The sequence below is a fragment of the Larus michahellis genome, chromosome 4 (genome assembly GCF_964199755.1).
Source record: "Larus michahellis chromosome 4, bLarMic1.1, whole genome shotgun sequence".
In the NCBI taxonomy this organism is placed as follows: Eukaryota; Metazoa; Chordata; class Aves; order Charadriiformes; family Laridae; genus Larus; species Larus michahellis.
In genome coordinates, this window is record NC_133899.1 from 93682618 (window position 1) to 93710566 (window position 27949).

Genomic DNA, 27949 nt, shown 5'->3' on the forward strand with positions numbered 1-27949 from the left:
CGGGCGCCCTCCGCGCCTGCGCGCCGCCGGGTTCTGCGCATGCGCGGCGCCGCCGGACCGTTTGACGGCGGGTTCGATTCAAACGGCGGCGGCGGGATATGGAGGGGGGAACTTCTCGCATTCCCGTCTACGGCTTGTCCTACCGTGCCGGGCCGCCCGCAGGTGCGTACTCGCCCCGGGACGGGGGGAAGAGGACTCCGCCCCGCCGTGGGGGAGCGGCGCGCTGGGATGCGGGTTAGGCCGGCGCGGAGCTCCAGTGCCGCCTTGGCCTGTGGTGGCCGTTGCAAAGTCTAATTACGGGCTTTATCCAACTATTTTGTCTCTAAGACTTCGACTAACGCTTTTTTGGCTAAGCGTGCACCCCGGGCAGTTGCCCGCTGAGGCACAATCTGGTGCGGGCCCAAGGGCCTGTATCTCCCCTCACTGAAGGTGGTGCCTGCTGAGGGTAAAGATATTTTATTTCAGAGGCTCTTACTTATAAAAGCTTTTTGGCACTACTTACAGCAGTTTGGAAATGTGACACACCCAGGCTTAACATTAAAAACGTGGGAGCTAGTCTATATCAGTGGGAACTCCCGTGTTACTGTAATATCAATGTGCTTATGGGTATGTCGTTTGAAAAATGCTTACCTTGGGGGGGAAAAAAGCCTCCTAAACCCACTGTGTGAACAAAGCTTTATATACTCAAACAGCTGTGCTTTAAAGCCGAACAAACTTTACATAGAAAGCTACTTCTCTATAGTGTTGTTTTATAAGCGTGAATTGAAATACAAAGTTCTCTTAACTGAGAGTTTGAAGGGGGCTGTGCTTGTTTTGCTTCCGGTACTGAACGCTTTGCCTGGAGCCCTGTGCCATGCTGTCTGCTTGATATTGAGACCTCCTTTATTATCCTGCCTGTTACCACTTTCAAACTTCCTCTCATTAGTACCAGCCTGGTAACTGTGTTTTAACACTGTCTGCCAACTGAGCTATCCGTGGCTGTTCTGGACCCTTAATCCTGGGTAAAGTTTGAAGACTGTGCTTAGTTGCTGCTACATTAAAGTCTCCGTTCCAGCCAGATATAATTGTGATTTACCTCAAATTGAAGGCATAAGAGATCCAGTAGTTCAGTGTATTATGGTGATATCTTGTAGACTCTAGTGTTCTCATTGTTGTCTTTTTCTTGCAGAAATGCAAACGGCTTTTCCTTCAAAGAAACAATGCGTCGGCAAAACACCAGATCTAGAGTTCAACAAAGATCCCAATTTTAACTTTAGCTCAAACATTCCAGCAGATGGTGTCTTCAAAGCTACAAACCAAGGGTAAACGAAAGTGAAATATTGATGGATTTGTTACTTGGCAAATGTCCTAAAGATGGCTTAGCACTCTGCAGTTTTTGTCAAACTGACAGACTTGGTAATCACAGAATGGTGGGGGTTGGAAGGGACCGCTGGAGGTAATCTAGTCCAACGCCCTGCCAGAGCAGGGGCACCCAGAGCAGGTTGGACAGAAATGTGTCCAGGTGGGTTTTGAATATCTCCAGAGACAGAGACTCCACCACCTCTCTGGGCAGCCTGTGCCAGTGCTCCTCTACCCTCAAATTAATCTGCAAGAATACAGTGATCTTTTTGTAATTGTATTTTACTTGTCTTTTAAGGTTGCCTAAATCTGCCAAGAAAGTGGAACCGCTTTCAAAAAAGACAGCTGCAAGAGGGTATGTTTCCTCAAATTTCTATTAGTTGCTGTCATGCAGTAATGTTCCCTCTTGGAAGGTTATGATGAGCTCTCACCCATCTACAGCCTTCTTGCCAAGCTTGCTGATTAAAGCTCTTGGTCAGAAACAAGAGCAAATGCTTCAAAAAAGAGCGCGTTTGTGGAAGTGTAAGAGAAGGTGTGTAACACTGATATTTTTGCCCCTGTATCTTTGATGTTTGACTCTACAGACCCCTCAACAGATACAAGCTAGAAGCAGAGCTGAAGACCAAGAATCAGCTGTTAGAAACAGCCAAACAGCAGCTACACTCCAGACTAACGGGAGCACAAGTAAGGAAAGGGGGAGGGAAATAAATAAATCATTGAATAATTCTTACGTTCTGATCCCTACAGGGTCAGATCAAAGGCTTTGTCTTGCTCATTTTCCTGTCTCCATCAGAAGTCAGTAGAGTTTGAGTGGGCTGGGTTTTCTCCTCTGAAACTCGTGTTGTCTGCTAGAACCTGGAAATCAGCAGAACTGCAGATGTATCTGGATGGATAATGCATCCAGATCACTGTTAATTAAGAGCTCTAATTCCATTTTAAACTCATTGTGGGAGAATATTTCAAGTTCACATCTATACACTCGCATGAAATTTTATTAAAACAGCCCAACATTGCCAGATGCTTCCTAGCTACATCAAGAGAAACTGTAAATAATCACTTGCCACTGATGATTTGAGGTTTATTAATTCTTTTTCTTCTGTAGCTCCTAACATATGGTAGATAAGCTATTCAATTTCCTTGTCCCTTTTGCCCAGTCTCTCCTAGCTTTATTAACCCATTGCATAGCGTGGTGTGAAAATGCATACAGTATTGAAGATGTGAGTTCGGGAATGTGTATGGTCTCATTTTAGTAATGAAGAACACTACTGGGATTTTGGTCACTGCTGTGCACTAAGTCGGAGGGGCAGTGACCTCATTCTCTTCTGAATATTTAACGTGGAGCTCAGTTCATATAAGCTAATGTTTCTTCCTGCGCTATTGTGTCATATTGTTGCCTAATCTTTTAGTGTCTTTGTATTCTTCTGCAAGTTTTTTCCCATCTGCTCAGCACTGGTGAGGCCAAATGTGGAGTATTGTGTCCAGTTCTGGGCTCCTGGTACAAGAGAGACGCGGACGTACTGGAGAGAGTCCAGCAAAGGGCCACTAAGATGATTAAGGGACTGGAGGAAAGGCTGAGAGTTGGGACTGTTCAGTGGATTCTGTTTCAAACAGATTTGACTTTGTTGAATCAAGTTTAGATTCAGAATTGGCACCTCATTGTTCACCTCCTCTTACAGATCACTCTAGGACACACTTGGCACAATTTCTGTCATGTGCAAGAGGCCCTACTGGTAACCTTCGGTTGTAAAAGCTCACTTTGTTTCCTAGTTGTCAGCCAGTTACTAATCTGCGAGGTGATTGTTCCTCTTATCTCACAGCTTGATTTCTTTAAGAGCCTTTGAGACCTCCTATGACGTGTTCAAAAAGCTTCTAACGCTATCAGCTGGATCACCCTAATCCACACGCTTATCGATTCTCTTGGAGAATCCCATTGAACTTGTGGGGTTGATCAGCTTACCCAATTGCCTGAACTGTGTAGGGGATAATGCTGCGGCTTAAAGATTCTAAGATGCCCTTTCCTCCCAGGTGTTTATATGCTCCTCAATACAACTTTTGAATTATTTATGTATATGAGAGGGAGCACAAGAAAAGAGATGCTGGGGTTGCCTAAAAGGAATTTATCTCTAGAATCAAATTTTTCTAGTAATTGCTGTGACATGTGGATGTGGTAAATGTATTAATCCTGTCCAGAAGCAAGAGAAAGGCTCTACAGCAGACTCATTTGCTGTGGTGGTAGAGACAGAAGGGCAAGGTCTGATTCCTGGTGCTAGTGGAGACTTGTTAAGCCATTAGCATCACACTTGGTATTACTAACGAGAAGAAAATCTCCTTGGAAACTTGATTCACTTACAACCTGTGTTAATGACAGGGCACTATCAAGGAGTTAAAGGAGGAAAATGAAGGCCTGATACAAGAAGTTGAGAAGCTGAAGAAATTCCAGGAGACTTGCATGGTGATTTTAGAAAGCAGAAACATTGATCCTGGTAAGGACTAAGCACTTCTTATACCATTCCGGTACTTGTTCTTCAGAACGCTCCCTCCCTTTTGTGACTGTTCGTAAGACATTTGGACTCTGCTTCCTCATTAAGGAAATATTGCTGTAACTCCAGGGGATTTTATTTTTTTCTATCTCAAGAGAAAAAACTACTTCCTGTAGTAGGCCCTGTTCTGGATAAACTTTGAAAATAGTTTATTCTTTCTTGCTATAGAAAGTTACTTTGAAAAGCTGTTCTTATAAGCAAAATTGTCTGTATATTAGAGTTTCACTAATGCATGTCATAAATTAGTTACAGGTAGCAACATTTTGGAGGAGGAAGAAAGGACACAAGAATGCCAGAAGCAGACAACGGTAAGAAAATTTTGAAATAGCGAAGGGGGTTAAATGGGCTTGGAGAAGTTTGTGTGCCACTGCCCTGGAAACAGCTGCTGAGACTTGCATTTGTTGGCATTATATTAAAGCGTTTTCCTTTTGGCTCTTCAGCTGTTAACCGAGAAGCTCATAGAAGAATTGAGGCTATTTAATCAAACAGCCACAAAGGAAAACGAAGAGCTTCAGGTAAGACTGTGACTTTGTTTCAGGCTCAATCAGGTAATGAGAACTTGGTGCAGGTAATGAGAACTTGGTGCTGAGTGAGATTCTGAAGGTTATTTTGCTCCTCCTGGCGTTGCTCTAGTCTCCAAACGAACCAGACGGTTTGTCTTTACGTGTGTTAAGGAAACTGTATGTGTTGCTCCTCTTCTAAATAGAGGGCTTAAAGCAAAGTTTATGGTGGGGCAACATTAATTCTCATCTCAGTCATTTCAAGTTGTATTGTGTACAATTGAACTTGAAACAAGGTAGAAGGTGAAAGTGATGTTAATGACTGACAGCTTTCAAGTTTGGCTGTATCAGTTCCAAAGTAAAGGTGGATATTGGTACTGGGAATGGAGCTGTCTCTGCTTAGACCAGCTCCTCTTGAGAGAGAGAGTGTTCCAGACTCTGTTGCAAGTGACCGTAAGCCCCCAGAGCAGAGATCCACAGATCAGCAGAGCACTGATCCACAGTCTGGCTGTCACACTGGAATTCAGGAGATTTCATCCAAATTGGAAAGTTGCAGACCAGCGACCCCGGGTAGTCTCTCTGGGAGCTAAGTATGCAAGCACAAGCAGCTTCAATAATATTGTCTGCGTAATGACCAAAAGAGTCATTAAATTACAGTTCTACAATCCTTGGTAAGAAGCTTAAGAGCTAATTAATGAAATTGCTATTATATAAGACTTCCTAAACTTTGGTCACAGATAAATTGCCATTTTCTTCAAGGAGCCAAGGTAGAAGACATCCCAGTCAGGCGAGACTAATCATAGTTTAGCAGACAAGACTCTACTAAAGAGTTCAAGTATTTTAGTTGGAGCTGCTTTTGGTACTTTGGTGTTGGTAAAATGCTGACTTCTCTACGCAGACAGCGATGGCCAAGTGGAAATCAGCAGAAGAAGGGAGCCAGCAGTCCCTGGAGAAGCATTCCTCCTTTCAAGGGGAAATTAAGGAATGTTCAGCAATACTTGATGAGTTGGAGCTGCTCCTGGCCATGTGAGGCACGAGGACAGACTGCATTGTCTCTCTTTTTGGATGTTTTACCCTTAGTTTGGTAGTCTCTACTTCACCAACCTCCTTCTTACGTTTGGTGGTCTGAAACCCCGAGCGGGTGATGGCTCTGGGGGACAGTGGATGGTGGGGACAGCGGCAGCAAGGGCTGACTGCCCATGTGCCGAACGCTCCCGCTGCTCCTCCCAGGTCTGCCGGGGCTGTGCCTGCCCTGTCTCGCCGCACCCGGCGCCGGTGAGGGCCCGTCTGGCCCGCTCCGTCCCCGCGTTGTGATTATTCCCGTTTTTAACCCATTAAACGTGTCGGAAGGAGGAGACGCGCCGTTACTGCCCTTGCCGCACCGCTGAGCAGCTCCCCGCCCCACCGGAGGGGCGGGTGGCGGGGCGGGCCGTTCCCCCGGGGCCGGGCCGCGCCTGCGCGCCGGTGCCGGCCCGGGGGCAGCCATGGCGGCGGCGGTGATCGGGCGGGCGGCGGCGGGCGCGGGGCTGCGCGGGGCGCGGCGGCGTCAAAGGCTGGGGCTGCTGCGGCGGGGCTGCGCCGGGCTGGCGGTGGATGACACGGTCAACGGGCTGAGCGACGAGCAGCGGCAGGTATGGGACGCCCCGGAGGCGGCCGCCGGGCGAGAGGGCGAAGGGGGAGAACGAGCCTGGGCCCGGACGGCGCGCCTTCGTGGGGGTGTGCCGGGGTGGCGGGCTGTGATTGGCCGCGGCCGGGGGGAGCTGGCCTATCGGCGGGCGCGCAGAGGGGGCGTGGCGCGGCCCCTCGCGGCGAGGGCGCGCCTCGGACACGTGTGCGCCAGGCCCGGGCGGGAGCGATCGCGGCGGGCCCGGCCGCGGGGCTCGGCCTGGCCTTTCATCGTCGGGGGAAGGCGTCTCCTCACCGTAAACACCGCACAGCGGAGCGCTGCGGAGAGGGAAATAAAAATTCTGCTGCGTTCCCGTCGGGCCTGTGTAATCAGAAATGTGGTCACCAATGAAACGAGTTAATTGAGACTCATCAAATCCTCTCAAAAGAAGTGTTGCAGCACTCCCAGCTTGTTCTCTTGCCCAATGGGGGTCTTAAAGATTTAGGATGGGTGAAAAGGACCTGGGGTTGCTGGTCAACAGCCGTCTGAATGTGAACCAGCAGTGTGCCCGGGTGGCCAAGAAGGCCAGCAGCATCCTGGCCTGTGTCAGTAATAGTGTGGCCAGCAGGACTGGGGCAGGGACCGTCCCCCTGTACTGGGCACTGATGGGGCCCCACCTCGAGTGCTGTGTCCAGTTTTGGGCCCCTCACCACAAAAAAAGGCATTGAGGGGCTGGAGTGTGTCCAGAGAAGGGCAACGGAGCCGGTGAGGGGTCTGGAGCAGGAGTCTTGTGAGGAGCGGCTGAGGGAGCTGGGGGTGTTCAGCCTGGAGAAAAGGGGGCTGAGGGGAGACCTTCTCGCTCTCTACAGCTCCCTGAAAGGAGCGGGTAGCCAGAACAGGTTGGTCTCTTCTCCCAAGGAACAGGCGATGGGACATGAGGAAATGGCCTCAAAGTTGCGCCAAGGGAGGTTTAGGATGGATATTAGGAACAATTTTTACACCGAAAGGGTCATTAAGCATTGGAACAGGCTGCCCAGGGAAGGGGTTGAGTCACCATCCCTCAAGGGGTTTAAAAGACGGGTAGATGTGGCACTTAGAGACATGGTTTAGTGGTGGACTCAATGATCTTAAAGTTCTTTTCCAACCTAAATGATTCTGTGGTAATAATTCTTAGCTTTGCTGTTTCCTCCTGTGTTTGACAGCAGCCGAGCGCTACCCATCGTAGCTCTTGTCCCCTGCTGCTCCAGACAGGCTCCTGCCGAGGAAACTCTTCTCCTTGGTGCTTCTCAGGTCAGGAGCTATAGCCATGCTTTCTAGCTAATTATGACAGCGCAGGCATATGGATGTACACAATAAACTTAGTCATTCTTGCTTTTTTCTTACTACAGAATTATACTTTACCAGGTTTGTGTTCATGGTTTATAGACGTATCAGCTTGAATTAACTCAGTATTTCTTTGTGCTTCTACATTCAGTGAAAGGAGGAAAATATTCTTGTAATTCAGATCCGGCTGGTGGAAAAACTAAAAAAGGTATCAGAAATAGATCTTTAGTAATGTTAGTTAAGCTGTGAGTTAAGAGCACTGTAACTCTTACAAACTGTCTTAGAGTACCAGTGATGCCTGTCTGAGTCTATCCCTCAGTCTCTAATTGATTAAAGTTTTTTTATTATTATTTTAAGCTGCTTTTTTCCCCCTTCTTTTAAGCTTTATGCTCAGGTTTACTTCTGTCAACTTTGACACGATGGAAACATATCTAAAGTGTTTGGTTTTTTTTAAGTTTTTAAATCTCTCACCAGGGGTAAGGTTGTTTGGTGGTACTGGAATGGGAGGTCTGGGTAGCCATGGGAACAACAGATCTTCTGAAGTGTAGACAAGAGGCTGCTTTGGTTGTGGGCTCGAGAGAAGGGCAGAGAAGCGTGGGCATATTTTGGTTTGTCGCTTCTGCCCCTTCTACAGGTTCTGGTTAAACAGCAGAGACTTTCACTCTCTAAGACTGTTCCTTCACCAGCTTTAATTTGTGGGAATAAAGAACCAAAAGGAAAAATGGGATTATTAAACTCTACCATAACATCTAGACAAAGTTGTTAAATCTTCGTATTAAAAACACTTAAGACAGTGTATATATTTTCTTAGTGTGCATATAGACTTCTGCAGAATACATGTATCTAAGTATTCAGATTTTAAAATTTAGAAAAGGCTTTTGAGACTTCTAACACTTGGATGAATGAACATACCTGACTATCAGAATTCCCCTCTATAGGAATAGTGGGATAGCTAAGGTAGTTCCAGTTTGATATACCAACACATTTTAATTAGCATGCATGCACGCTTATTACGGGCATCTGCATATAATTAAATGAAACTGTAGGCAGCTACTGGATGGGGATAATTCATCATAAGTTCTGCTCATCAGCTTTCTAAGTTCCCTGACCAAAACCATCCCCGGCAGCAGGCAGTAGTTCAGTAGCATTCTCTCATTTGGGGTACAGTTGGTAAGGTAAAATGCTGAGAGGAACTTAAGGACATCAGTATCTTCTCTTTAAGACGCTGAAGGACATTTCGTATGGTCTTTCAGCCGCTAACCTGGAACGTCGATTTCCTCATGGTCTCGTGTTTCTGGGTTTGGGATCCTGGAGACACCTGGCAGTGTCCAAGGGAAGCAGATGACAATATATTGATGAGATGTAACGTGTGTGTTTCTCCTCATCTCTTTCCCCAGCTTAGACAGACCATGACAAAGTTCTGTCAAGAGCATTTGGCTCCGAAGGCCCAACAGATTGACCAGGAAAACGAATTCAAAGGCATGCGGGCAAGTATTTCATGTGTGCGTTTGAAATAGATGGTAGCGAAAGCCTGTCTGTACTTTGATCTGTGCATTAGTCCAGACGAAGAATCCCAGTCTACACCACAGGAACATATGCATTAACTTTTCAAACTTGAAAGCCATTGAGAAACAGATTTTTATTTCCTGTTTTATCTTTTCTTAACAACTTTCAGCAACCTGGGGCAGAACTCAGCCAGCATGCAATTAAAAAAAAAAAATGGATTGATAATGGTTTTGTTTGGATTCTCATTGTGGCATTTCTGCTTGGCTCTGTTCAGACTCCTTCTCTGATATGTGCTTTGTATTCTCCTGGCAGAGACCATTCTTGGACATCTCAGTTCCCTCTCAAAGTTACTGTGAAAGTACTGTGTGCAAATGCTGAAATGTAGAGCTCTTTGACTGTTGAGCTGAAACTTGCCTGCCTAATAAAAACAACAAATTCTGTGCAACGGGATGGTTTGATTGATGAAAATGAGAGACCTAACTATTGGTTTTCATAAGCTCCACAAGACTTAAAAAGCTCAGAACATCTGCTAGGATTTCCCAGAGCTCTGATGTTGACATTTTCAGGGATATATGCACAGCTTTGAAGTTAAGTGTATAAATTTAGCCTGGCGCACCAGATGTCATCCAGAGCTATTCAGTAATACTTTCCGAAGTCTCTGGAGACTATTCACTGATAATTATCTTATTACTGGACACCGAGACTGTGTGACAAGCATTCCCCTGCGTGTCCCTCATGTGGTGGAGGAGAGGCTGAAGCAGCAGCAGAGAGCTGGCCCCGCCAGCGTTCGTGTGGTCCTCATTGGTGACATCCTCTGCTACTGCAGTATCTCATGGGTTCCCTCTTGCTCCGTGATGCCGTGATCCAGGCACAGCTGATGGGGTTGTCCCTGTGCCTCCAGTCACACAGCTGTCACTTGGGCAGTGGCATTGACAGGGTGACAAATCTGGGTAACGGGCGAAAGGAGGAGTCGGCGGTCAGGGAGAACAGCTTGTCCTCTGGCAGCTGAACTCCGTAGTGTATGTGTATGGATAGCTGAGTAGTGCCTGGATAGCTGAGTAGTGCCGTCCAGTCCCCACGTGTGCCTGCTGTCCTGGCAGTCTTGAAAACCTACAGGTTACCTACTTGGGTGGCCCGTGTGCATTCAGCTCCTTTAGCTTCACAAGCCCGAAGTGTTCACAAATTCTTTGTTGTGGACGCCCTTTATAACATTCCTAGTCCCGCCTGCGAGGTGGGCAGCACCTCCGTCTGCCCCAGCTGTAACATCCTCTCTCTTTAATCTCTCCCAAGGACGCTTCCTTGGCTTTATTTATTAGTTTCTGTTTTACTAGAAGAGTTTTAAAGTGCCAGCTAATAGCAACTCTTCTACGAGTTTCCAGGGTTTCAGTCATGGGCAGCTTGTGCTAACAGCTATTTGAGGCAACCACGGGCCCATCAGCTGCCAAAGCACAGTAACAAGGATGCATGAAATAAAAGACGAGCATAAATTTAAGTCATAAAGTCCTAAATAATCTTCAGCAAGAGATAGCACCTGAAAGCCCAGAAGTGCAGTTTTTGAAATTAATGGGAGGTTTTAATTTATAAAAAAATCTCCTTAAACAGGGTGGTGAGTTAAATCTTAGGACCTCTCCTTGCAGAATTAAACTTAGTGATTTTTCGCTGAATTCACCTGACTGCTCCCACGTGTAGCATAACTAACGTCCTAAGTCTGGCTGGGTTATTGGTCCGAAGGATGGAGCTGCTGCTGCAGGAGGAATAGGTGTCGGTGTATTTATCTCTGAGATGCCACAAGAATAAGGTAAATGGATGTGTCTGGTGAGCGACCTGGGAAGGCTTCTTACGCTGATACCCCGACTGCGGGTCTGGACTGACTGCTGCTTCTGTGTTTGTAGGAGTTTTGGAAGAAACTCGGGGAACTGGGAGTTCTGGGGATCACGGCTCCTGGTAAGTCTGTTCCCACCTTTTACCTTCCGCTGGGTGATCCTTCAAACAAAAGAGAGACTTCTTAAACTCCCGCTTTCCAGTTCATAACAAACTTCTCTGTGATGTGACATCCGTTTTGTCCAGAAGCTCCTACCTTCATGTCTTTTAAAAACTCTTTCACAACTTTTGTTATTCTTCACTGGCTCAGAATCTTTTTTTCCTTGTTAGACTTCTGGACAATTGCAAAATGCCTTTCACAGTTTAAAAGTGCTGTTCAGAAATGGTTTCTCCAGGTATAACATATGCAGCTCGACCGTGTTTGCGCTTCTCTAATATGAATTGTTTGCTGCAAGTTCTGAAGAATGAGAGCTACAGAAAAAAGTATCCTAGAACAAACAGCCATCTCTAATAGGAGAAGTTAAAGGGTATAAAACAAGGCTTTGAAAAGCTGTAATAACTAACGGAGAGCTGACCACATCCAACCGGTCAGAAAAAAATCAGGGTAAATCTTATTCAGCCTTGTCCAGGTTAGTTGAAAAGTGTTTTGATTAATGTTATAGATTACTGAGGCCGCTCTGGTCATGCTGAATGCACTAACGCAGTGTAATGAGGAGAAGCCCTCAGTGGAGAAAAGCAGCCAATGGGGCCTTTATTTCCCCATCGTAAAGTCTGTGTTTCTGGATGTGCGGGTGCAAAGCTTCTGCAGAAGCAAGCTGAATAGCAATGCCCTCAAATAATGCCTCTGCGTTTCTTTCAGTGGCGCTGAGTCTGCTTGAAAGAGTCTGTATTTCTGCTTTCTTTCTCTTTACTCTTCCCAATTTACTGCTGCTCCTGTTTCTTCTCACTCTTACCTTCTTTCTTCTTTGATGTTGTGCCTGAGGCTCACAGCAGTTTCCCACACTATAAATAAGCCGTCCCCTCACGAGTCCTGTCCTTTCTGATTTCCTCAAAGATTTACCTCTAAAACCCTCCTATGCCCAGAATTTTTTGCCTTATTTTTGATTGTATAGTTGTGTGCACTTTCTTTTTTGGCATTGGTTTTGTCGTAGGAGGTGGAGCCTGGGGTTTAAGGTAACGTGAAACCTTACGAGGGCATATGCTCAATTAAGTCGCATGTTTGGGCACCAGTGGATCAGGTCTATTAAGGGAGCGTTTTAAATAGCAGTGCTGTCTGCTTTCTTCTTAAAACTAAGGAAACTACGTTGGTTTGATGTAATTTTCCATTTATTTTATAAAGACCTAAGTTAAGAAATGCAAACACGTAGCTACCATGGAACAATAATATATATAAAGAGTAGTTTTGAAAGGGCAGCATCATCCCACATCACACTGTGGTTGTATTATATGTGAAGTTGTCTGGCAGGATTATTTTCTTGCCGTACAAAGCAATCACGGGCCAGCACCGCTTACAGCAGGCGGTTACCATCCGTGGGCACCAAACCCATCCGCTCTATAGGAATGGATAGAAAGCTCTCTTCTTCTGGCATATATGAGAAATTGTTAAACCCATCTTTTAGGATATTGATAGTAATCCCCTAAACTCTGGTTTGTGACAGAGAGGCAATTTCAGAGGCTAAAGAGCCCTGCAAGGACACGAGTTGGGACAAGTGACAGGGAGGAAAGGCTGCGTGTAACGCCGGTGGCCATCATGTTAATTTGATGAGTTAGGGGCAGTAGCCCTCTTCCAGCCCAGGTTGTGCATTCGGCTCTTTGGCCGCTCTGAGCATACGAAGATATCTGCCCTTACCGCCGCTGCTGCTCGCTCACAGCACTGGTGGTGATGAGGAGAAAGCGCTCCCGGGTGACGTCCCCGATGGCTCCGCAGTCCTTACGTCCTCCCGCTTCAGTTCTTCTCTTCGCAGTACAACCACTCGCTTCTGGCCTGTAGAACAAAGCTTTTACATCGGGATGCGCCTGTATTTGTGTGTATATAAGTCTGTGTGTAGGTATATATGTGTGTATAGTTACGTAGGCTGTCAGCTGCTCAAGGCCATTATGCATTTCTCAGCCTTCTCTCTCCCTGTTCTACCGCGTCCCTTTAATCTGTGCCACTGGTTTCAGACTCAGCTCAGCGTGCCCAGCTAGATTCCCAGTTACAATGATCGCACTGCTCACTCTCACTTCATGCTCTCTTGAAATCCACATTCTTGCCACTGGTGAATTACGGCAGTTACATTTATGGATCACTCTCGTTCCAAATCGGCCACCCATCAAAATGCTGCTCCCCTGCGCATTTGTGGGCTTGGAAAAGTCCCTAGTGCCCCACATCGTGAGCAGTTTGAGGATTCCTCACTTGTTTAGGGGTCCGTGTTATGACAAGCGTGCGTGTACTTTACAAACTTTGCCTGGGTTCCCTTGTCCTCTCACCTAATACAGGTCACCGCTTTGTGATTTAATCTTCGTGGTAATATTAAGGTTGCACTTAAGGATGGTTGACCAGAAGAACTTGCTATTTTGCAAACATCAGCAGCATGTTTTAGATGTGTCCTTATGTGTGTTATATGTATAAAACTGTGCCGTACAAGTAAATAATTGATTATGCTGAAGAAGTAGTGTCACTGTGCCTTTAAATTAAGAAAACTGAAATTCGGAGAGGATGGGGAAGGGCAGAGGTGCCCAGCTCAGGGACAGCGTCAGTCAAAACCAGAAGTTCTCTTGCAAGTGTCGGGGATCTCAGCCAAGACCGAGCCCGACCCTGGGGGGGGTGTGTGATGTGCTCCATGGTGGTTAACGTGAGGTTTCTCTTCTCCTTTCAGTGGAATATGGTGGATCTGCTTTGGGGTATCTGGACCACGTGCTGGTGATGGAGGAAATTTCTCGTGCGTCAGCAGCTGTCGGGCTCAGTTACGGCGCCCACTCAAACCTTTGTATCAACCAGCTGGTGCGAAACGGCAACGAAGCCCAGAAAAACAAGTACTTGCCCAAGGTGTGTGGCTGGAAGAGGGGAAACCGGAAAGCGAGTGGGTTTTGGCTGCGTGGAAGGATGAGTGTCTTTCACGGTGTGTAGCATTTTAAGCACTGGCCAGTATCAGTGACACAGCCTTTAGGAAATATTGTACTTGCCAAACTTGCCCTTCTCTAGCGTGTTAAATTTTGTCCTGTTAATCCATATTGACCTTGGCCTGAGCTGAGGTCAGCACAGTCCAGCTCTCTGGAGCTGTGTCCCTAAATGAGGCTTCGAGGTGATGCTGGGTGATATTCTTCCAACTTCCCAAAGCGTTTTGAGATTTCTGAATGAAAGTCGCCACTTTCCTGTTTTATATTCTCCGTGTCTCACTGCCCAAATGGTTGGTTTGTTTATGCTAATTAATTACATGTGAAACTTCTTCATTGTTTGGGGTATTAATGTTTGTGACTCTAAAGTGTGTTAAACAGATTTCAGTATTTAAATGCGTGGAAAAACTTAACTAGTACATTGAATCCCAGCTACTGAAATCATCAGTGAAATTATCAGCGCAAGGAACTTGATTTAAACCACATGCAAAGTACAGCATCGCTTCCTCAAGGCATTGTGCAGCCTGCTAATTAATGTGTAACCCTGAATTGTCCTCATTGCTGCTCAGGTGTATTTCAATGCCCTCATTTGCTTCCTTTCAATGAGATGTGCGATCACTTTAGTTCTCCTCTGGGTTCATGACAGAGTACTTAATGGTACTTAACCAGTTTTAAGCAGATCAGGGAGACTTCTGTAGAAATGCACTGATGGATTGGATTGGTGGAACACATTGAGTCTGTTTTAAAAAAAAAAAAAGAGATCAAAAGGAGGAGAAGACAGATAAAGTACACAGGGAGGGGAAAAAAAAGAGGCAAGGAGAAAAGGGCAGGATGAAAGGAACAGTGCAGAGGAAGCAAGGAAGCAACAGCTATGCCAGAGCCTGGTACGAGCAGGCGCGGAAGGAGGGTGTCCACCTGCTATCGCAGTGCGGGTGGGGGGACCAGGCTGTGAGAACATTGCGAAGAGCTTTGCAATCTCTTTTCATCCCCCTCATTGGCCTTTTGTGTACAACAACTCCTGTTTATGCAAAAGGGCAGTCGCAAAGCGCGGCACCGGGAGCGGGGGAAAGGCGTATGGCTGCCTGCGTGGTTCTTTCGGCACCTTGCTGGGGACGGTGTTTTATAAGCAGGGCTGTACTCGTGTAGCTCAGACACGAGTTGAGTTGAGTCATCCTTCTCATCCCACTGGGATTTGGTTCTGTTCCCTTGTCACAGCGGCACAAGGGAGCTCCCTGCCAGGGCTCTGCTGGGAGCTACGGCTCCCGGTGACAGTTCCTGCGTAGAACTGCTGCTGGGGAGACCCAGCGCGGGAGGAAAAAAGGGAGGCAGGCTAAGGAGGGGACAGGAACAATGCGACCATTCTTCCTCCCTTTCTCATATTTGTCTTTTCTTCCAGCTAATCAGTGGGGAGCACATTGGAGCCTTAGCAATGAGCGAACCCAATGCTGGATCTGACGTCGTGTCCATGAAGCTGAAGGCAGATAAGAAAGGTAAAGCCTGTCCTGTGCTGCCTGGGTAGACAGCTGGTGGAAATAACATCTCCTGTAAATTTAGACTAACCTCCCCAACACCACCGAGATACGGTGCTTAGTCTTGGGTATATGGGGCCACGTTTGCAGGTTTGTGCTGCTTCCCAGGAGGTTCAACGTGTGATATAGGCAGGTAGTGAAGGCACAAGGTGGATGGTTGAAGGTCCAAAAGTGGACTTCTGATTGTGGTGGTGGAGGTTGGTGGTATGACGGAGCCAGTGGTAGGTGCCTTAGTTTGTCAGGCATTTGTTAAACTGTCTTTGGACTCCAGAAATTAGTTTTCTTGAACTTGGGGAGGATTTGTGCATGCTGTGCGCGGGGGTCTTAAAGAGCATCCTTGGCAGCTTGTTTTGAAATAAATGGAGTGAGGATACAGGTGTTGCTCTGTTGTGAGCTAACAGATGGCAGCTCTTTGCTTCTAGGAGACTACTTTGTTTTGAATGGGAACAAATTTTGGATCACCAATGGGCCAGATGCAGACGTTCTCATTGTTTATGCCAAAACTGATGTTAATGCTGTTCCAGCCTCCCGAGGTATAACTGCATTCATTGTGGAGAGGGTAGGTTTGATAATTCTCTCATGCTTATTGTAGTGCGGTTTTTAAAGCTAACTCCTTCACCCTAAGTGGCGCATTTAGAAGCCAGCTGGTTTTCTTTCTGTAACTCACTCCCTTGCTCAAAGAAAAACTACTTTCTGCCTGAATTTTATAAAGATACGAGATTTGTGCACTGCCCCAGTGACATGCCCAGCTGGGCACTCCTGGGTTTTGGTATCCAGCCAGTCTTTAGGGTTAGAAATGTAGAGAGAACGGACAAGATTCTAATATAAAAGGCCTTGCTTGTTGCCAAAAATTATCGGAGATATTGGAGGCCTTGTAAATACATCCTACTATCCCATTATCTATCTTCGTCGGGTTTTTTTTAAGCCAAGACAGTAAAATAGCGCTATTAATTTCTTCCCCCCATTTTTTTGCACTGCCCCTTTGTGATCCTGATTTCACAGACGTCTAGTGATTTTATTTAGTCGGTCAGAATTGAGATTTGAAATGTATTTTTACTGTCCTGACTTTGCAGGGAATGCCAGGTTTCAGCACGGCCCAGAAGCTCGACAAGCTGGGAATGAGAGGGTCCAACACCTGCGAACTGATCTTTGAAGACTGCAAGATCCCCGGTGAGCTGGGTTCAAATCATGGCAGTAGGCATGTGGTGGTTTCCTGTCTTCTTCATCAGATAAATTGGATCACTAATTACGTTCGTGTTCAGACTGTGACCTGGAGGGCTTTGCAGATGGTTATCTGCTCCTTGGCAGCCTCGCAAGAGAGCTGGTGAAACTGGAAAAGCGCAGTCTGCTGGATGGCAGTGAAGGAGCACGGCCCTTACTGTGTCACTCCTCTTTCGCCCTGGTGGACCTAACTCTTAACCACGGCTTCTGCAAAGCCTCCGTGAGGCTTCCTCAGAAACACGTTTGTTTCCACTGGGGATCCCCATCTTGTATGTAGGAGACCTTATTTGCCTTGAATTTGTTTTTTTTTTTCCCCAAAATCGCTGGAGACTATCCAACAGACTTCTGGTTTGCCTGTAACATTTCTGAGTTCTTTTGGGGTCAGGGCCTGACAATGGACATCCTTTCCCCCATGAGTTAGTACAGCAGGGGCCCCTGTAATGGCCGTTTTTGTTACTCCGGTGGCTATTTGTGTTGATAGAAAAATTACGGCCTCTATTATAGCAAGTGGAGGAGGAGATGCCTTATCTGAGCTCATGAAAATCCTAATTGCTTATCTGCAGGGCAGGTCACTCTCCTGCTCCCCATACACCACCAAAAGCTGCTTTGCAGTAAGTGGGAGAGTTTGAGCTGAAATCTGACATTTCTAACTTTATTGGATCCCTCTGCTCTGAAATCAGAAAGGCCAGTGCCCCAGTCTTCAGATCATCTCCCGGGTAATCATCTGTACAGAACGGCGTGTTCTCATGGTAACGGGATTTCCATTTTCTGGTAACTCGGAGAAGCACATCACTGCCGTGTTGAAAGTTCACACACTTTGCACTCTGGCCATTAATGCTGCTTCTGCCTTGGAAGCTGAACCAGCTTGATGCCATTTCATGTGTCTGCAGGATCTTTCTCTCAGATCAAGATGTCCTCTAGCACTGCAATTCCATCACTTTAAAGTACGTGGGTTTCACTGTCAGCCACGCTCCACTGAGTGGCTGGGTTTTTTCTCAGAGCAAGTGTTGCCCACGGATCCATTCGGTCGTGTTGCGTTGGTGAAAGTTGGCTCGGAGCCCCAGTGTTTTACTTTTTGGCTGTGGTACGCAGCCAGCAGGTCTGCCCTCCCTGTGCAGTCAGCACACGTGTCCTTCAGCTCACCACAAACCTACCCATCCCTTTTCCTGGACGTACAGGAAAGTGTTCAGGCCATTCAGTCCTTTTTTAGCTGTGAAATGTCATTATTCATGAACAACTTTGTCACTTTATTATTACTGATGTTGGCGTTTGTGTTCTGCGCTTCAAAGTAATGTTTGCTGTTAGTATTTTTCTTCCTTGTCAGAGGGGATTTTGAGCATTTTCTCTGAAAGCCCAGCTTCGTTCTTCTTCCTCTTTCTGGTTCCAGCGTCATGATGATGGCCCTGCAGAGGCTGCGCTTCTCCATACGCTACATCAACGTGCTTTTCGATAAGCAGGAGACAGCGCAGTCCATGAGCTGCCACTGAAAAACAGATTATTTATTTCAGGATGTGTCTGCGTGTGTCCAAGCCCTGTCTCATTTTCACTTTGCGTATCGCACCTCTCAGATCTCCTGTGATCAAAGCCTGCAGTACATGTCAGCTCTCCTGGATGGCGTGATCAGTGGATAATCTCTGGCCATCTACAAAGCACAGTTGTTAGGCTTTAAGTTCTCTCCTGATTGTAAGAGTAGAGCCTTGCTGAGATGAGCCTTTTGTTCCTATTTCTTTTTTGATGCTTGTTAACATCAGCACGTGCTTTAGATTGTCCCAAAGTGAAACGGTTTCTTGGGGTTTTTTTCTCAGCCTATTATCCAATATGGCTATTTTCCCGTTCCGTTTTCACAGAAATAATACTTGTCTTTTTAAGACGTTCATTTCTAACAACTGCAATGTTCTGTTCGGCCCCCCCTCACAGAAGGAGGGGTAATGACTGTATTCTTCAATTTCGGAAGACTAATATACATCACTCCGGTGTGTGATAAGTGGTGAGCTTTGCCTGCTTGCCCGCGTAAGCTGTGGTTCCTGTGCTGGGAATGCTCAGGGAGGTCACCCCGGCACATCGGACCAGGCTTTGCATTCATTTCAAACTCACACTCAGACACCAGGCGGTGAGGCTGTCGGTTTGGCTTAGACACAAACTAATGGGATGGTGAAGGGGACTCCCGATTTGTCCTCCCAGGCTATTAAATCTCCTGTTCTTGTTGGTACAAATGCTGAGCTGGAAGATCTCTGGAGAGCACCTTACTCTTTAGAAAATCGGCAAGAGAAGAGCAGCGGTTGTAGATGCACTTTATAACCCTTTACTGCCTTTTCCTTTCTGGCTTTGCTTGGATTGAAAAGACGTTTCAGTGGTAGGGAGTATATGTACCGAAACTCAGCGCCTGTCTAGCTCATCCCCAACGTTTTGTCTCCAGCCGAAAGAGAAAGGTGGATGGGACTGAAAGTTTGAATCCTCTCCCCAGCGAGCACAGGCCCTCAGACAACAGCTTGTCTTGGTTTTGCACGTAAGTAAATCACCTCCCCTTGCTGATTGCAGCTGAAAACGTCTTGGGCACGCTGAGCAAAGGAGTCTACGTTCTGATGAGCGGATTGGACCTGGAGAGACTCGTGCTGTCTGGTGGGCCACTGGGGTAAGGGTTTGTCATCTCTCATGGCTTGTAAGGCCAGAAGGATCCTTCACGATCACCCAGACCAGGGGGTCTCCAACCAGGGCAGCAGCTCCCAGTGGGATCCATCTTGGATGGAGAACCATGATACTGAGACAACTTCTGAGGGAAGAGGAAGGGCTGGGAGGAAGAGGCTGGGTCAGAGTGGCAGGAAGGAAGGAAGCTGCAGAGGAGGCAGGAGCAGGGAGATCCTGCTGGGTTCTCCCTGGCTCTGTGGTAGCTGCTCTGGTGGACTCCTACCGGAGGGCACTCAGCCGGGCGCTCCCGCCAGCTACGGCTTGTCCACGGGTGCTCCACCTTTTCCTTTAGCTCTCCTCCCCTCTCCGCTCCTCGGGCAGTCGTCTTCCGTTTGAAAGCATCTACGTGGAACACCCTCTGAGGGGCGAGGGGTAGAAGCAGCGATGCCAGAAAGAAAGTTTGCTCATCTCTGCCTTCCAGCGTAGCACAGGCTGCAGCCCCCCCAGAGCGGGCTTTTGAAAATATCCGTCTTAACATAAAACATTTCCAGAGATGGAAAATCTGCCTTGGTCCCCGGTTGCTTCCTTGTGTGTCCCTGCAGTATGGGATACTCTGGGAATAACCAGCCCATTTGCGTTACCGATTCCTTAAAATCTAAAACACTATCCAGACTGACACATAGAGGGATCACTGGACTGGGTAAAGGGTTTGTTCTTCATTTATTCAGTCCTTAAGCTCCCCAGTAATTACTTTTACACTACAGTCCTTTTGTCTTCCCAAGTGGTGACTCTGTATTAATCCTCACGTGGAAAGACCATCTTCCACAAAGCAGAAGGAGGATTTTTCACCCTTCTCATTCGTGCCTACCCTTTTTTTATGGTACTAGTGCTACTAGCTATGGTGCTACTAGCTAGTGCTCCTTGAGTTTAGTGGTCTCTGGGGATGCAGCACAAACTGTCCTGGCCAGAGTTGTAAGAAAGCTCTTCGTCTCTCCGTCTCAGTCCCCAGAATTAAGAAAGTAAGACCTTACCACAAGATGTCCCAAATGAGCAATATGTAGAGCACTAGGGAGAAAGACTGAACCTTTGGATTCTATTCTTAGCATTCTTTGAGTGGAGCTATAGGGAGACAGCAGCAAGTCATTTTAGGTAGGACAACCCTTTTGCCTTGGATTGCACTTCCCAGGTTTAATTATTATTAATTAGTAGTTCTGTTGTTTTCCTTTTCATGCATATCCATGCTTTTCTTAGGCTCATGCAAGCTGTTCTTGACCACGCAATTCCATACCTACATGTAAGAGAAGCGTTTGGACAGAAAATTGGCCACTTCCAGGTGAGGAAGAAAAGGAATTAGAAATTTTTGTCATGCTTTTTTTCTTCAAAAATGTGAAGACCAGGAGCTCCGTTATGGGAGGTCTTTGCATGGAGGTTGGCTGGAGTTAGTGCTGGGGCTGCCTGCTGGAATGGTGTGGTGAGAAGGTGAAGGGATCTCTGAGCCCCTTTACCTGAGGCCATGGTTGGTGGGTGAGGGACTGTGGATAACATCTGGGAGTCTGTGACTCGACAGAACCTCCAGCTCCCTCACATATGTCTGCTGAATCCGCGTCTTCTCATTTGTCTAGTTTCTCTGGGATAGTTTGGGGACGCGGTGCTCATGCAGAAAATAATCATGGAATCATAGAACTGCCCAGGTTGGAAGGGACCTTTCAGATCGAGTCCAACCATCAACCCAATTCTGACAAAAGCCATCACTAAACCATATCTCTAAGCACTGTGTCTACCCAGCTTTTAAATCCCTCCAGGGATGGCGACTCCACCACTTCCCCGGGCAGCCTCTTCCAATGCTTGACAACCTTTTCAGTGTAAAAATTGTTCCCGATATCCATCCTAAACCTCCCCTGGCACAACTTGAGGCCGTCTCCTCTTGGCCCATCGCCTGTTCCTTGGGAGAAGAGACCGACCCGTTCTGGCTACCCGCTCCTTTCAGGGAGCTGTAGAGAGCGAGAAGGTCTCCCCTCAGCCTCCTCTTCTCCAGGCTGAACACCCCCAGCTCCCTCAGCCGCTCCTCACCAGACTCCTGCTCCAGACCCCTCACCAGCTCCTCTGCCCTTCTCTGGACACGCTCCAGCCCCTCAATGCCTTTTTTGTGGTGAGGGGCCCAAAACTGGACACAGCCCTCGAGAGGGGGCCTCCCCAGTGCCCAGTACAGGGGGACGGTCACTGCCCCAGTCCTGCTGGCCACACTGTTCCTGACACAGGCCAGGATGCTGGTGGCCACCTTGGCCACCCGGGCACACTGCTGGTTCCCATTCAGCCGCTGCCGACCAGCACCCCCAGGTCCTTTTCCCCCGGGCAGCTCTCCAGCCGCTCTGCCCCCAGCCTGGAGCGTCCATGGGGTTGGTGTGACCCAAGGGCAGGACCCAGCACTTGGCCTTGTTGAACCTCAAATCTTCCTCTCGCTCACGTTAATGTCTCTCTCTTCCGCGCCGTGCAGCTGATGCAGGGCAAAATGGCTGACATGTACACGCGGCTGATGGCCTGCCGGCAGTACGTCTACAACGTGGCCAAGGCTTGCGACCAGGGCCATTTCAATGCCAAGGTGAGCTGGCTGCTGCCATCTCTGCCCAGGGAGCTCCTTTCCCTTCCGTCCCTGATCCTGAGGGTGGAGTTTCTGTCCTGGGGGTTAAAACGACTCTCTCACAGCCCAAAGTGCTTTTTTTCCCCCAAAGAAAAAGAAAGCCGGGTTCCACAAAGCAACAGAGTTAGCAGCAGTAGGTGTTTACTGGAAGCCCAAAGGCACATCCTGGCTGTCGTAAGGGTCTGTAGCCTTGTTCCGAGGGGTGTCATCTCCCCGTTGTCATCTCCACACGGGCACTGTCACCACACCTGTCAGAGGGGACGGAGTGTTTCCAGAAGGAGCACAGAGCCCTGCATCCCAAATCAAATGACGTTGGTCTCCTGTGGGTGTGATGTGCGTTTGTGAGAGAACGCCTCCCCTGGGGCGCTCTTTTTTTTTCTTTCTTTTTTCCATTTTCCTTTTTTCCTTTTTCCTTTTTTCCTTTATTCTTGCTTTTTTCTTTTTTCCTTTTTTCCTTCCTTTCCTTCCTTTCCTTCCTTTTTCCTTCCTCTTTCCTTTTCTTCCTTTTTCTTTTTTCTTTTCTTCTTTCTCCTTCTTTCTCCTTCTTTCTCCTTCTTTCTTCTTCCTTTTTTCTTTCTTTCTCCTTTCTCCTTTTTTCTTTCTTTTTTCTTTTTTTTTCCTGTCGTCATGTGGCCTTTGCAGACCTGACACAGGTGTTCTGCAGTGGCAGAGACTGCTGCAGCTTCTTGCTCGCTGGGGAATAAATCCTTTGCCTTTGTGACCGAGTAGCCGAGGCTTGTGAGCAGGTGTCTGTAGAGTCATGGAAAGGTCAGAGGGAGTCAGGAGACGGGCAGGGGACACCTTTCCTGACTGTCATTGTGGCTCTCCTTTAGGACTGCGCTGGAGTGATCCTGTACGCGGCAGAGTGCGCTACCCAGGTGGCTCTGGATGGGATTCAGTGTCTGGGTGAGCCGCTGGCAGCGTTTGTTTCTTTGGGCGGGTGCTGGAGGGAGCCAGGGGCGGTGCAGGGGCAGTGCTTGTCCCGTCCCACCCTCAGCCCCCGAAATCAGGGAGGAGGAATGACTTGTGCCTTCTTTTCGATTGCAGGTGGGAACGGTTACATCAACGACTACCCGATGGGGCGCTTCCTGCGTGATGCCAAGCTCTATGAGATAGGGGCCGGCACCAGTGAAGTGCGCAGGCTTGTCATCGGCAGGGCCTTTAATGCCACTTTTAAGTAACATCCCCCAGTGGAGAGGCAGCACCCTGACCACCACGAGGCCTTTGACCATAGGGGCTGGAGCGCACAACTCTTTTTCTTCCTGCTTGTGATTCTGCAGTCGTCACTTGTGGACTCTTTGCCTGCTCTGTGAACAGATGCTGCCGGACTGGGCTTTGACAAAATGAATCAGATGGTAGCACGGAAGGAAAAGTGGGGTTTTCTCTTCTTGTGATCATCCTGATTCATCCTCTTCATAGGCCATCCTGATTCTCAGCGTCACAGGGCTGAGGTTCATCCAGGGGACATATTGCCATCGAAGCCGGCTCGTGGGCAGCCATTGCTGAGCACAGAAAGTCACCCCATACCCCCACCACCCAAAAAAAGGACAATGAGGGAACAATTTTGTTGTTAAAAAAAGCCAGCCTGAGTGCCATTATATAGCTGGCATTTAGCATATTACTAGCAGAAGGTGAAATTTCCCATTGTGACCTTGCAATGGGATTAATAACTTCCATTTTGGGAACTCAACGCCAGCCACATCATGGGGTCAGCTGTCATGAACTCTCAATCGTCATCGATGCCCAAGCAGTGTTTTAGGGGATGATCCCTAAAACCTCGTTAAAATACCGCATCTCTTTCTTTGCCTACTTCCTTTCCTGTTCCTGCTGCTTCTTGAGATCTTTCGGTGCAGCCCGGAGTCTTTGCTGCACTGATTGACTGCCTCCCGCTGCGTTATTCATCCCGAGGTGTCGCCATCCATCATCCTGGGAACAGTTCAACCGTCAGACCTGCATTGTGACAGCCAAGAATGGAGCAGGCAGGAGGAGGTTGACTTTTGGGGCTGGGGTTATTTGGTTGGTTTTTTTTCTGAAGGTTGTTCTTTTGGCAAAAGCACGTTCCTCACACTCCACCTTCGGCTGGCGCGAGAAGTCAGAGCGAGCGCAGCAGCGTTTGCGGGTGTTTTCAGTGCATATTGTATACAGCAAATTGACGTTTACCTAGCTTTATTAAAGAAAATTGCACAGTATACTGCCAGCCTTAAAGAGTGAATCACAAAGAAAAATGGGATGTTGTAAATATGACAGAATGATTAATTAAACAGTTGCCATGTAGGCAAACTCCCAGCAGTTTTAACAAAAAAAAGCTTAAGGCTTTCTGTATTTTTTTTGTTCATAGTTGACATCTGTCTATACTAGGTGACAGTAGACTAATATAGAATTCTAAAATGCCACAGATTGAAGAAAAAATTATCCTTCTTGGATGGTCAGGTAGGTCACCAAGTGTTTTTCTAAAAAAGTTATAAAACTTCACTTTGTCCAGAGCTAGAAACAGCTTCTAAAATCACATTGGCAGTGCCTTCTTCCTAAACGTCATGTTTTTTCAGCTGTGGTGGATGGATGTCACCCAAAGTGTCCCAGGGTTTAATTTTCAAGCTTGATCTCTGGATGGAGGTGGCAGAGAGTGGACAGAGGTGGCCCGTCAGGAATATCTTGTTGAGCTGCACCTGGAAGGGCTTTGGAAACGAGTGGTGAGGCACAAGTGAAGTGCACTTCACGTGTGAAACCCTGCCTGCGTTTCTGTACATTAATGTACGAATTTATTGATGTGACCAGACACTTCTGCTCTGTCACAGGATGATTACAGATGTCATCTTCTCCTGTAGGTGCAGGTCACAAACCCGCTGCAGTCGCTACACCCCAGCCTGTGTCCCGTCAAAGACCGAGGGTGGGTTTCAGATTTGCCTGGCGGATTTGGGGAGCAGATTCCCACCGTGATGAGGAAGGGCAGCCCTAGAGCCCTGCGTCCCACCCGGGGGTTTGCCAGCGGGCTGTGGTGGGGCAGGGATGCTGCAGGGATGCTGCAGAGCTCGGCTGCTCTTGGCAGTAGCTGCAGTCCCAGTAAAATGACCTGGATGAAGGGACAGAGCGCACCCTCAGCAAGTTTGCTGTTGGTACAAAGGTGGGGGGGTGGCTGACACCCTAGAAGGCCGTGCCGCCATCCGGCCAGACCTGGACAGGCTGGAGAGTTGGGTGGAGAGAAACCTTATGAAGTTCAACAAGGGCAAGCGTAGGGTGCACCTGGGGAGGAATAACCCCCCGCACCAGGACAGGTTGGGGGTGACCTGCTGGAGAGCAGCTCGGTGGGAAGAGACCTGGGAGTCCTCGGGGACAACGGGATGCCCATGAGCCAGCAATGGGCCCTTGTGGCCAAGAAGGCCAATGGCATCCTGGGGGGCATCAAGAAGAGTGTGGCCAGCAGGTGGAGGGAGGTCATCCTCCCCCTCTGCTCTGCCCTGGGGAGGGCACAGCTGGAGCGCTGTGTCCAGTTCTGGGCTCCCCGGGTCAAGAGGGACAGGGAACTGCTGGAGAGGGGACAGCAAAGGGCCACCAAGATGCTGAGGGGACTGGAGTATTGCTCTGCTGAGGAAAGGCTGAGAGCCCTGGGGCTGTTCAGCTGGAGAAGAGCAGGCTGAGAGGGGACCTCATCAATGCTCAGCAAGAGCTAAAAGGTGGGTGTCAGGAGGATGGGGCCAGGCTCTTCTCAGTGGTGCCCAGGGACAGGACAAGAGGTAACGGGCACAAACTTGACCATGGGAAGTTCCATCTGGACACGAGGAGGAACTTCTTTGCTGTGAGGGTGGCAGAGCCCTGGCACAGGCTGCCCAGAGAGGTGGGGGAGTCTCCGTCTCTGGAGACATTCAAACCCGCCTGGACGCGTTCCTGTGCCACCTGCTCTGGGTGACCCTGCTCTGGCAGGGGGCTGGAGGGGATGATCTCCAGAGGGCCCTGCCAACCCCCGCCAGTCTGGGATTCTGTGTGGTTCTGTGCAAGCAAACTGGCGAGTGGTGGGAGCACTGGCAGGGGTGGTGGGAGCACGGGCACAGCCTCTCCAACACCTATCAGAAACTCATATTTTACCTGTCTGTTCCTCAGCTCTTCAGCACGGGAATGAATCACTGCAATTTGCCTTGAAGACTCTCAAAAGAGCACAGGAACTGAATCACCGTGTTATGATCCATCGCTGGCCAGAAGAGCTTCTCTAACGAGTGTTAGAGCCGCGTCAGGATGTTGCGAGATTCAGATTGTTAAAAATAGGTTTTCTGAGGTGGAAGGGACCTGCAGATCTTTAAACCTGTCCTCTAATGTTGGAGAGGTCTATTTTTTAACACACATAATAAATAATGCCTTCACTTTCTAGGCTGATCAGCACCTGGGAGTTGAAGGTAAAATGGATCACTGCCTAACGCCTCACGGGACGGGGCGGAGGGGGAGATTCATACTTCTTAAGCCGGGTTGTGGCAACGAAACCTCCTGCACTTCCGCGGGCCGCCTGGGGAAAGGGCAGGCGTGCTTGGCGCTCGGCGGGTCTCTCTGCGGCGGGAGAAGAAGGGCTGGGGAGGGGGATAAGGGTTTTAATCTTTATACAATCCTAATAAAACAAGATCTGCTGGGTGGGCTGTGCTGGGGGGGGTGTTTCCCAGCGGAGGGTGGGTGCAGACCTTCTCTGGCGCCCACTGCAGCGTGCCCGGGCTGGCAGCGGCAAGGGCTCCCTCCCTCTCTCTTACCAATCGCAGCCTTTTCCCCTAACTCTCATTTTTTAAAAAAAAAACCTAGTGATACATCTGGGCTGTGCCTCGGGCCTCCTCTGGAGAGCAGCAGAGCTAACAGGGAAAGCCTGCAAGGGCGCCGTGCCTCTGGACGGCTCTGAACCCTGTCTGCTCTGAATTTGCGATGGAAATCCTCCCGGCCCGCTGAGCGCTGGGCTGATGGCAGCCCCGGACGTGCAGCATCAGCCCGGCCCGCCGGGTGCTTGCCCTGTTGGCCGCTGGCTGGCCACCAAGCAGGGAGAGACAGCGTGGGGAGCAGGGGGAATTAGTCATGAAGGCAAACACAAGGTTTATTTTAGCAGCGTGTATAAAACGTGGAGATTTTTCCAAGGGCTGCCAAGATGCTGAGGGGACGGGAACATCTCTCTGATGAAGAAAGGCTGAGGGATTTGGGTCTCTTCAGTCTGGAAAAAAGACGACTGAGGGGGGGCCTTATCAAGGCTTGTAAATACTGAAAGGGGGGTGTCAGGAGGATGGGGCCAGGCTCTTCTCAGTGGTGCCCAGGGACAGGACAAGGGGTGACGGGCACAAACTTGACCATGGGAAGTTCCACCTAAACATGAGGAGGAACTTCTTTGCTGTGAGGGTGGCAGAGCCCTGGCACAGGCTGCCCAGAGAGGTGGGGGAGTCTCCGTCTCTGGAGACATTCAAACCCGCCTGGAGGCGTTCCTGTGCCACCTGCTCTGGGTGACCCTGCTCTGGCAGGGGGCTGGAGGGGATGATCTCCAGAGGGCCCTTCCGACCCCCACCATTCTGTGATTCCATGATTTCTGAATGGGGCAGGTTCCTAAGGAAACATCTTGTAGCTTATTGGGAATCCAGGGGTGCTGCCTGTCCTGGTCCGGGCCCAAGGACCTGCTCCAGCAGAACCCGACAGCCGATGGGTTTGGAGGTACTCCCACCCTTGCTCTGTGTGTGCGCGGCTCCTGTCCTGCGGCAGCTGGGCAGGATTCACAGGATAGCGGATTATTGATTTCTGGAAAGGAGAAAAACCCGTGCTGGGGCTGCTGGCTCCTGGGGCACCCAGCTCGGGGGATCTCTCTCTCGCTGTGTGCGATCAGAGCTGCTCTGCGGCTTCTTCCCTGCGGTGGGACACCTGATGGAGGAACAGTGTAATCTCCTGAAGGCAGCAGAGCTCTGGCTTGGTTTGATCTCTTACAGGTGAATTTTGCGGCTGAAGGCGTTCTGCTGAGAAACAGCTACGCTTGGACCCGAGGATGTGCTAACCTCGGGATCTCAGCCAGCTGCTGCGGTGGGGTGGGTGTGCGAGGCCAAGGGTGCCACCACCAAGAGCGGGTTCTCGGGCCCTTTGGAGCACTGAGGGGGCAGGAGGGTCTGGGTCCTGCCCACCATCCTGCCACGGACACTGCAGCTCTGCTCTCTCCCAGCTCCTCAGCTGCAGAACCGGGCTGCGATAAATACCGACGGCATTTGCAC

General features: G+C 48.8%; 2 protein-coding genes across 2 annotated transcripts; both read left to right on the top strand.

Moving 5' to 3' along the window:
* The first annotated feature begins 27 nt into the window (after positions 1–27).
* On the top strand, positions 28–5732 carry KNSTRN (kinetochore localized astrin (SPAG5) binding protein). Its single transcript, XM_074586643.1, has 8 exons — positions 28–162; positions 1169–1301; positions 1637–1693; positions 1923–2022; positions 3707–3821; positions 4125–4186; positions 4319–4393; positions 5277–5732. The coding sequence occupies exons 1-8, from the start codon at positions 99–101 to the stop codon at positions 5406–5408; spliced, it is 738 nt and encodes a 245-aa protein (XP_074442744.1). The 5' UTR covers positions 28–98; the 3' UTR covers positions 5409–5732.
* Positions 5733–5834: 102 nt separating this feature from the next.
* IVD (isovaleryl-CoA dehydrogenase) lies at positions 5835–23932 on the top strand. Its single transcript, XM_074586642.1, has 12 exons — positions 5835–6009; positions 8705–8794; positions 10706–10757; positions 13493–13662; positions 15127–15220; positions 15682–15818; positions 16333–16429; positions 19019–19112; positions 20357–20438; positions 21600–21704; positions 22577–22649; positions 22791–23932. Exons 1-12 carry the CDS (start codon positions 5863–5865, stop codon positions 22922–22924), a joined length of 1275 nt encoding a protein of 424 aa, XP_074442743.1. The 5' UTR covers positions 5835–5862; the 3' UTR covers positions 22925–23932.
* The last annotated feature ends 4017 nt before the right edge of the window (positions 23933–27949 follow it).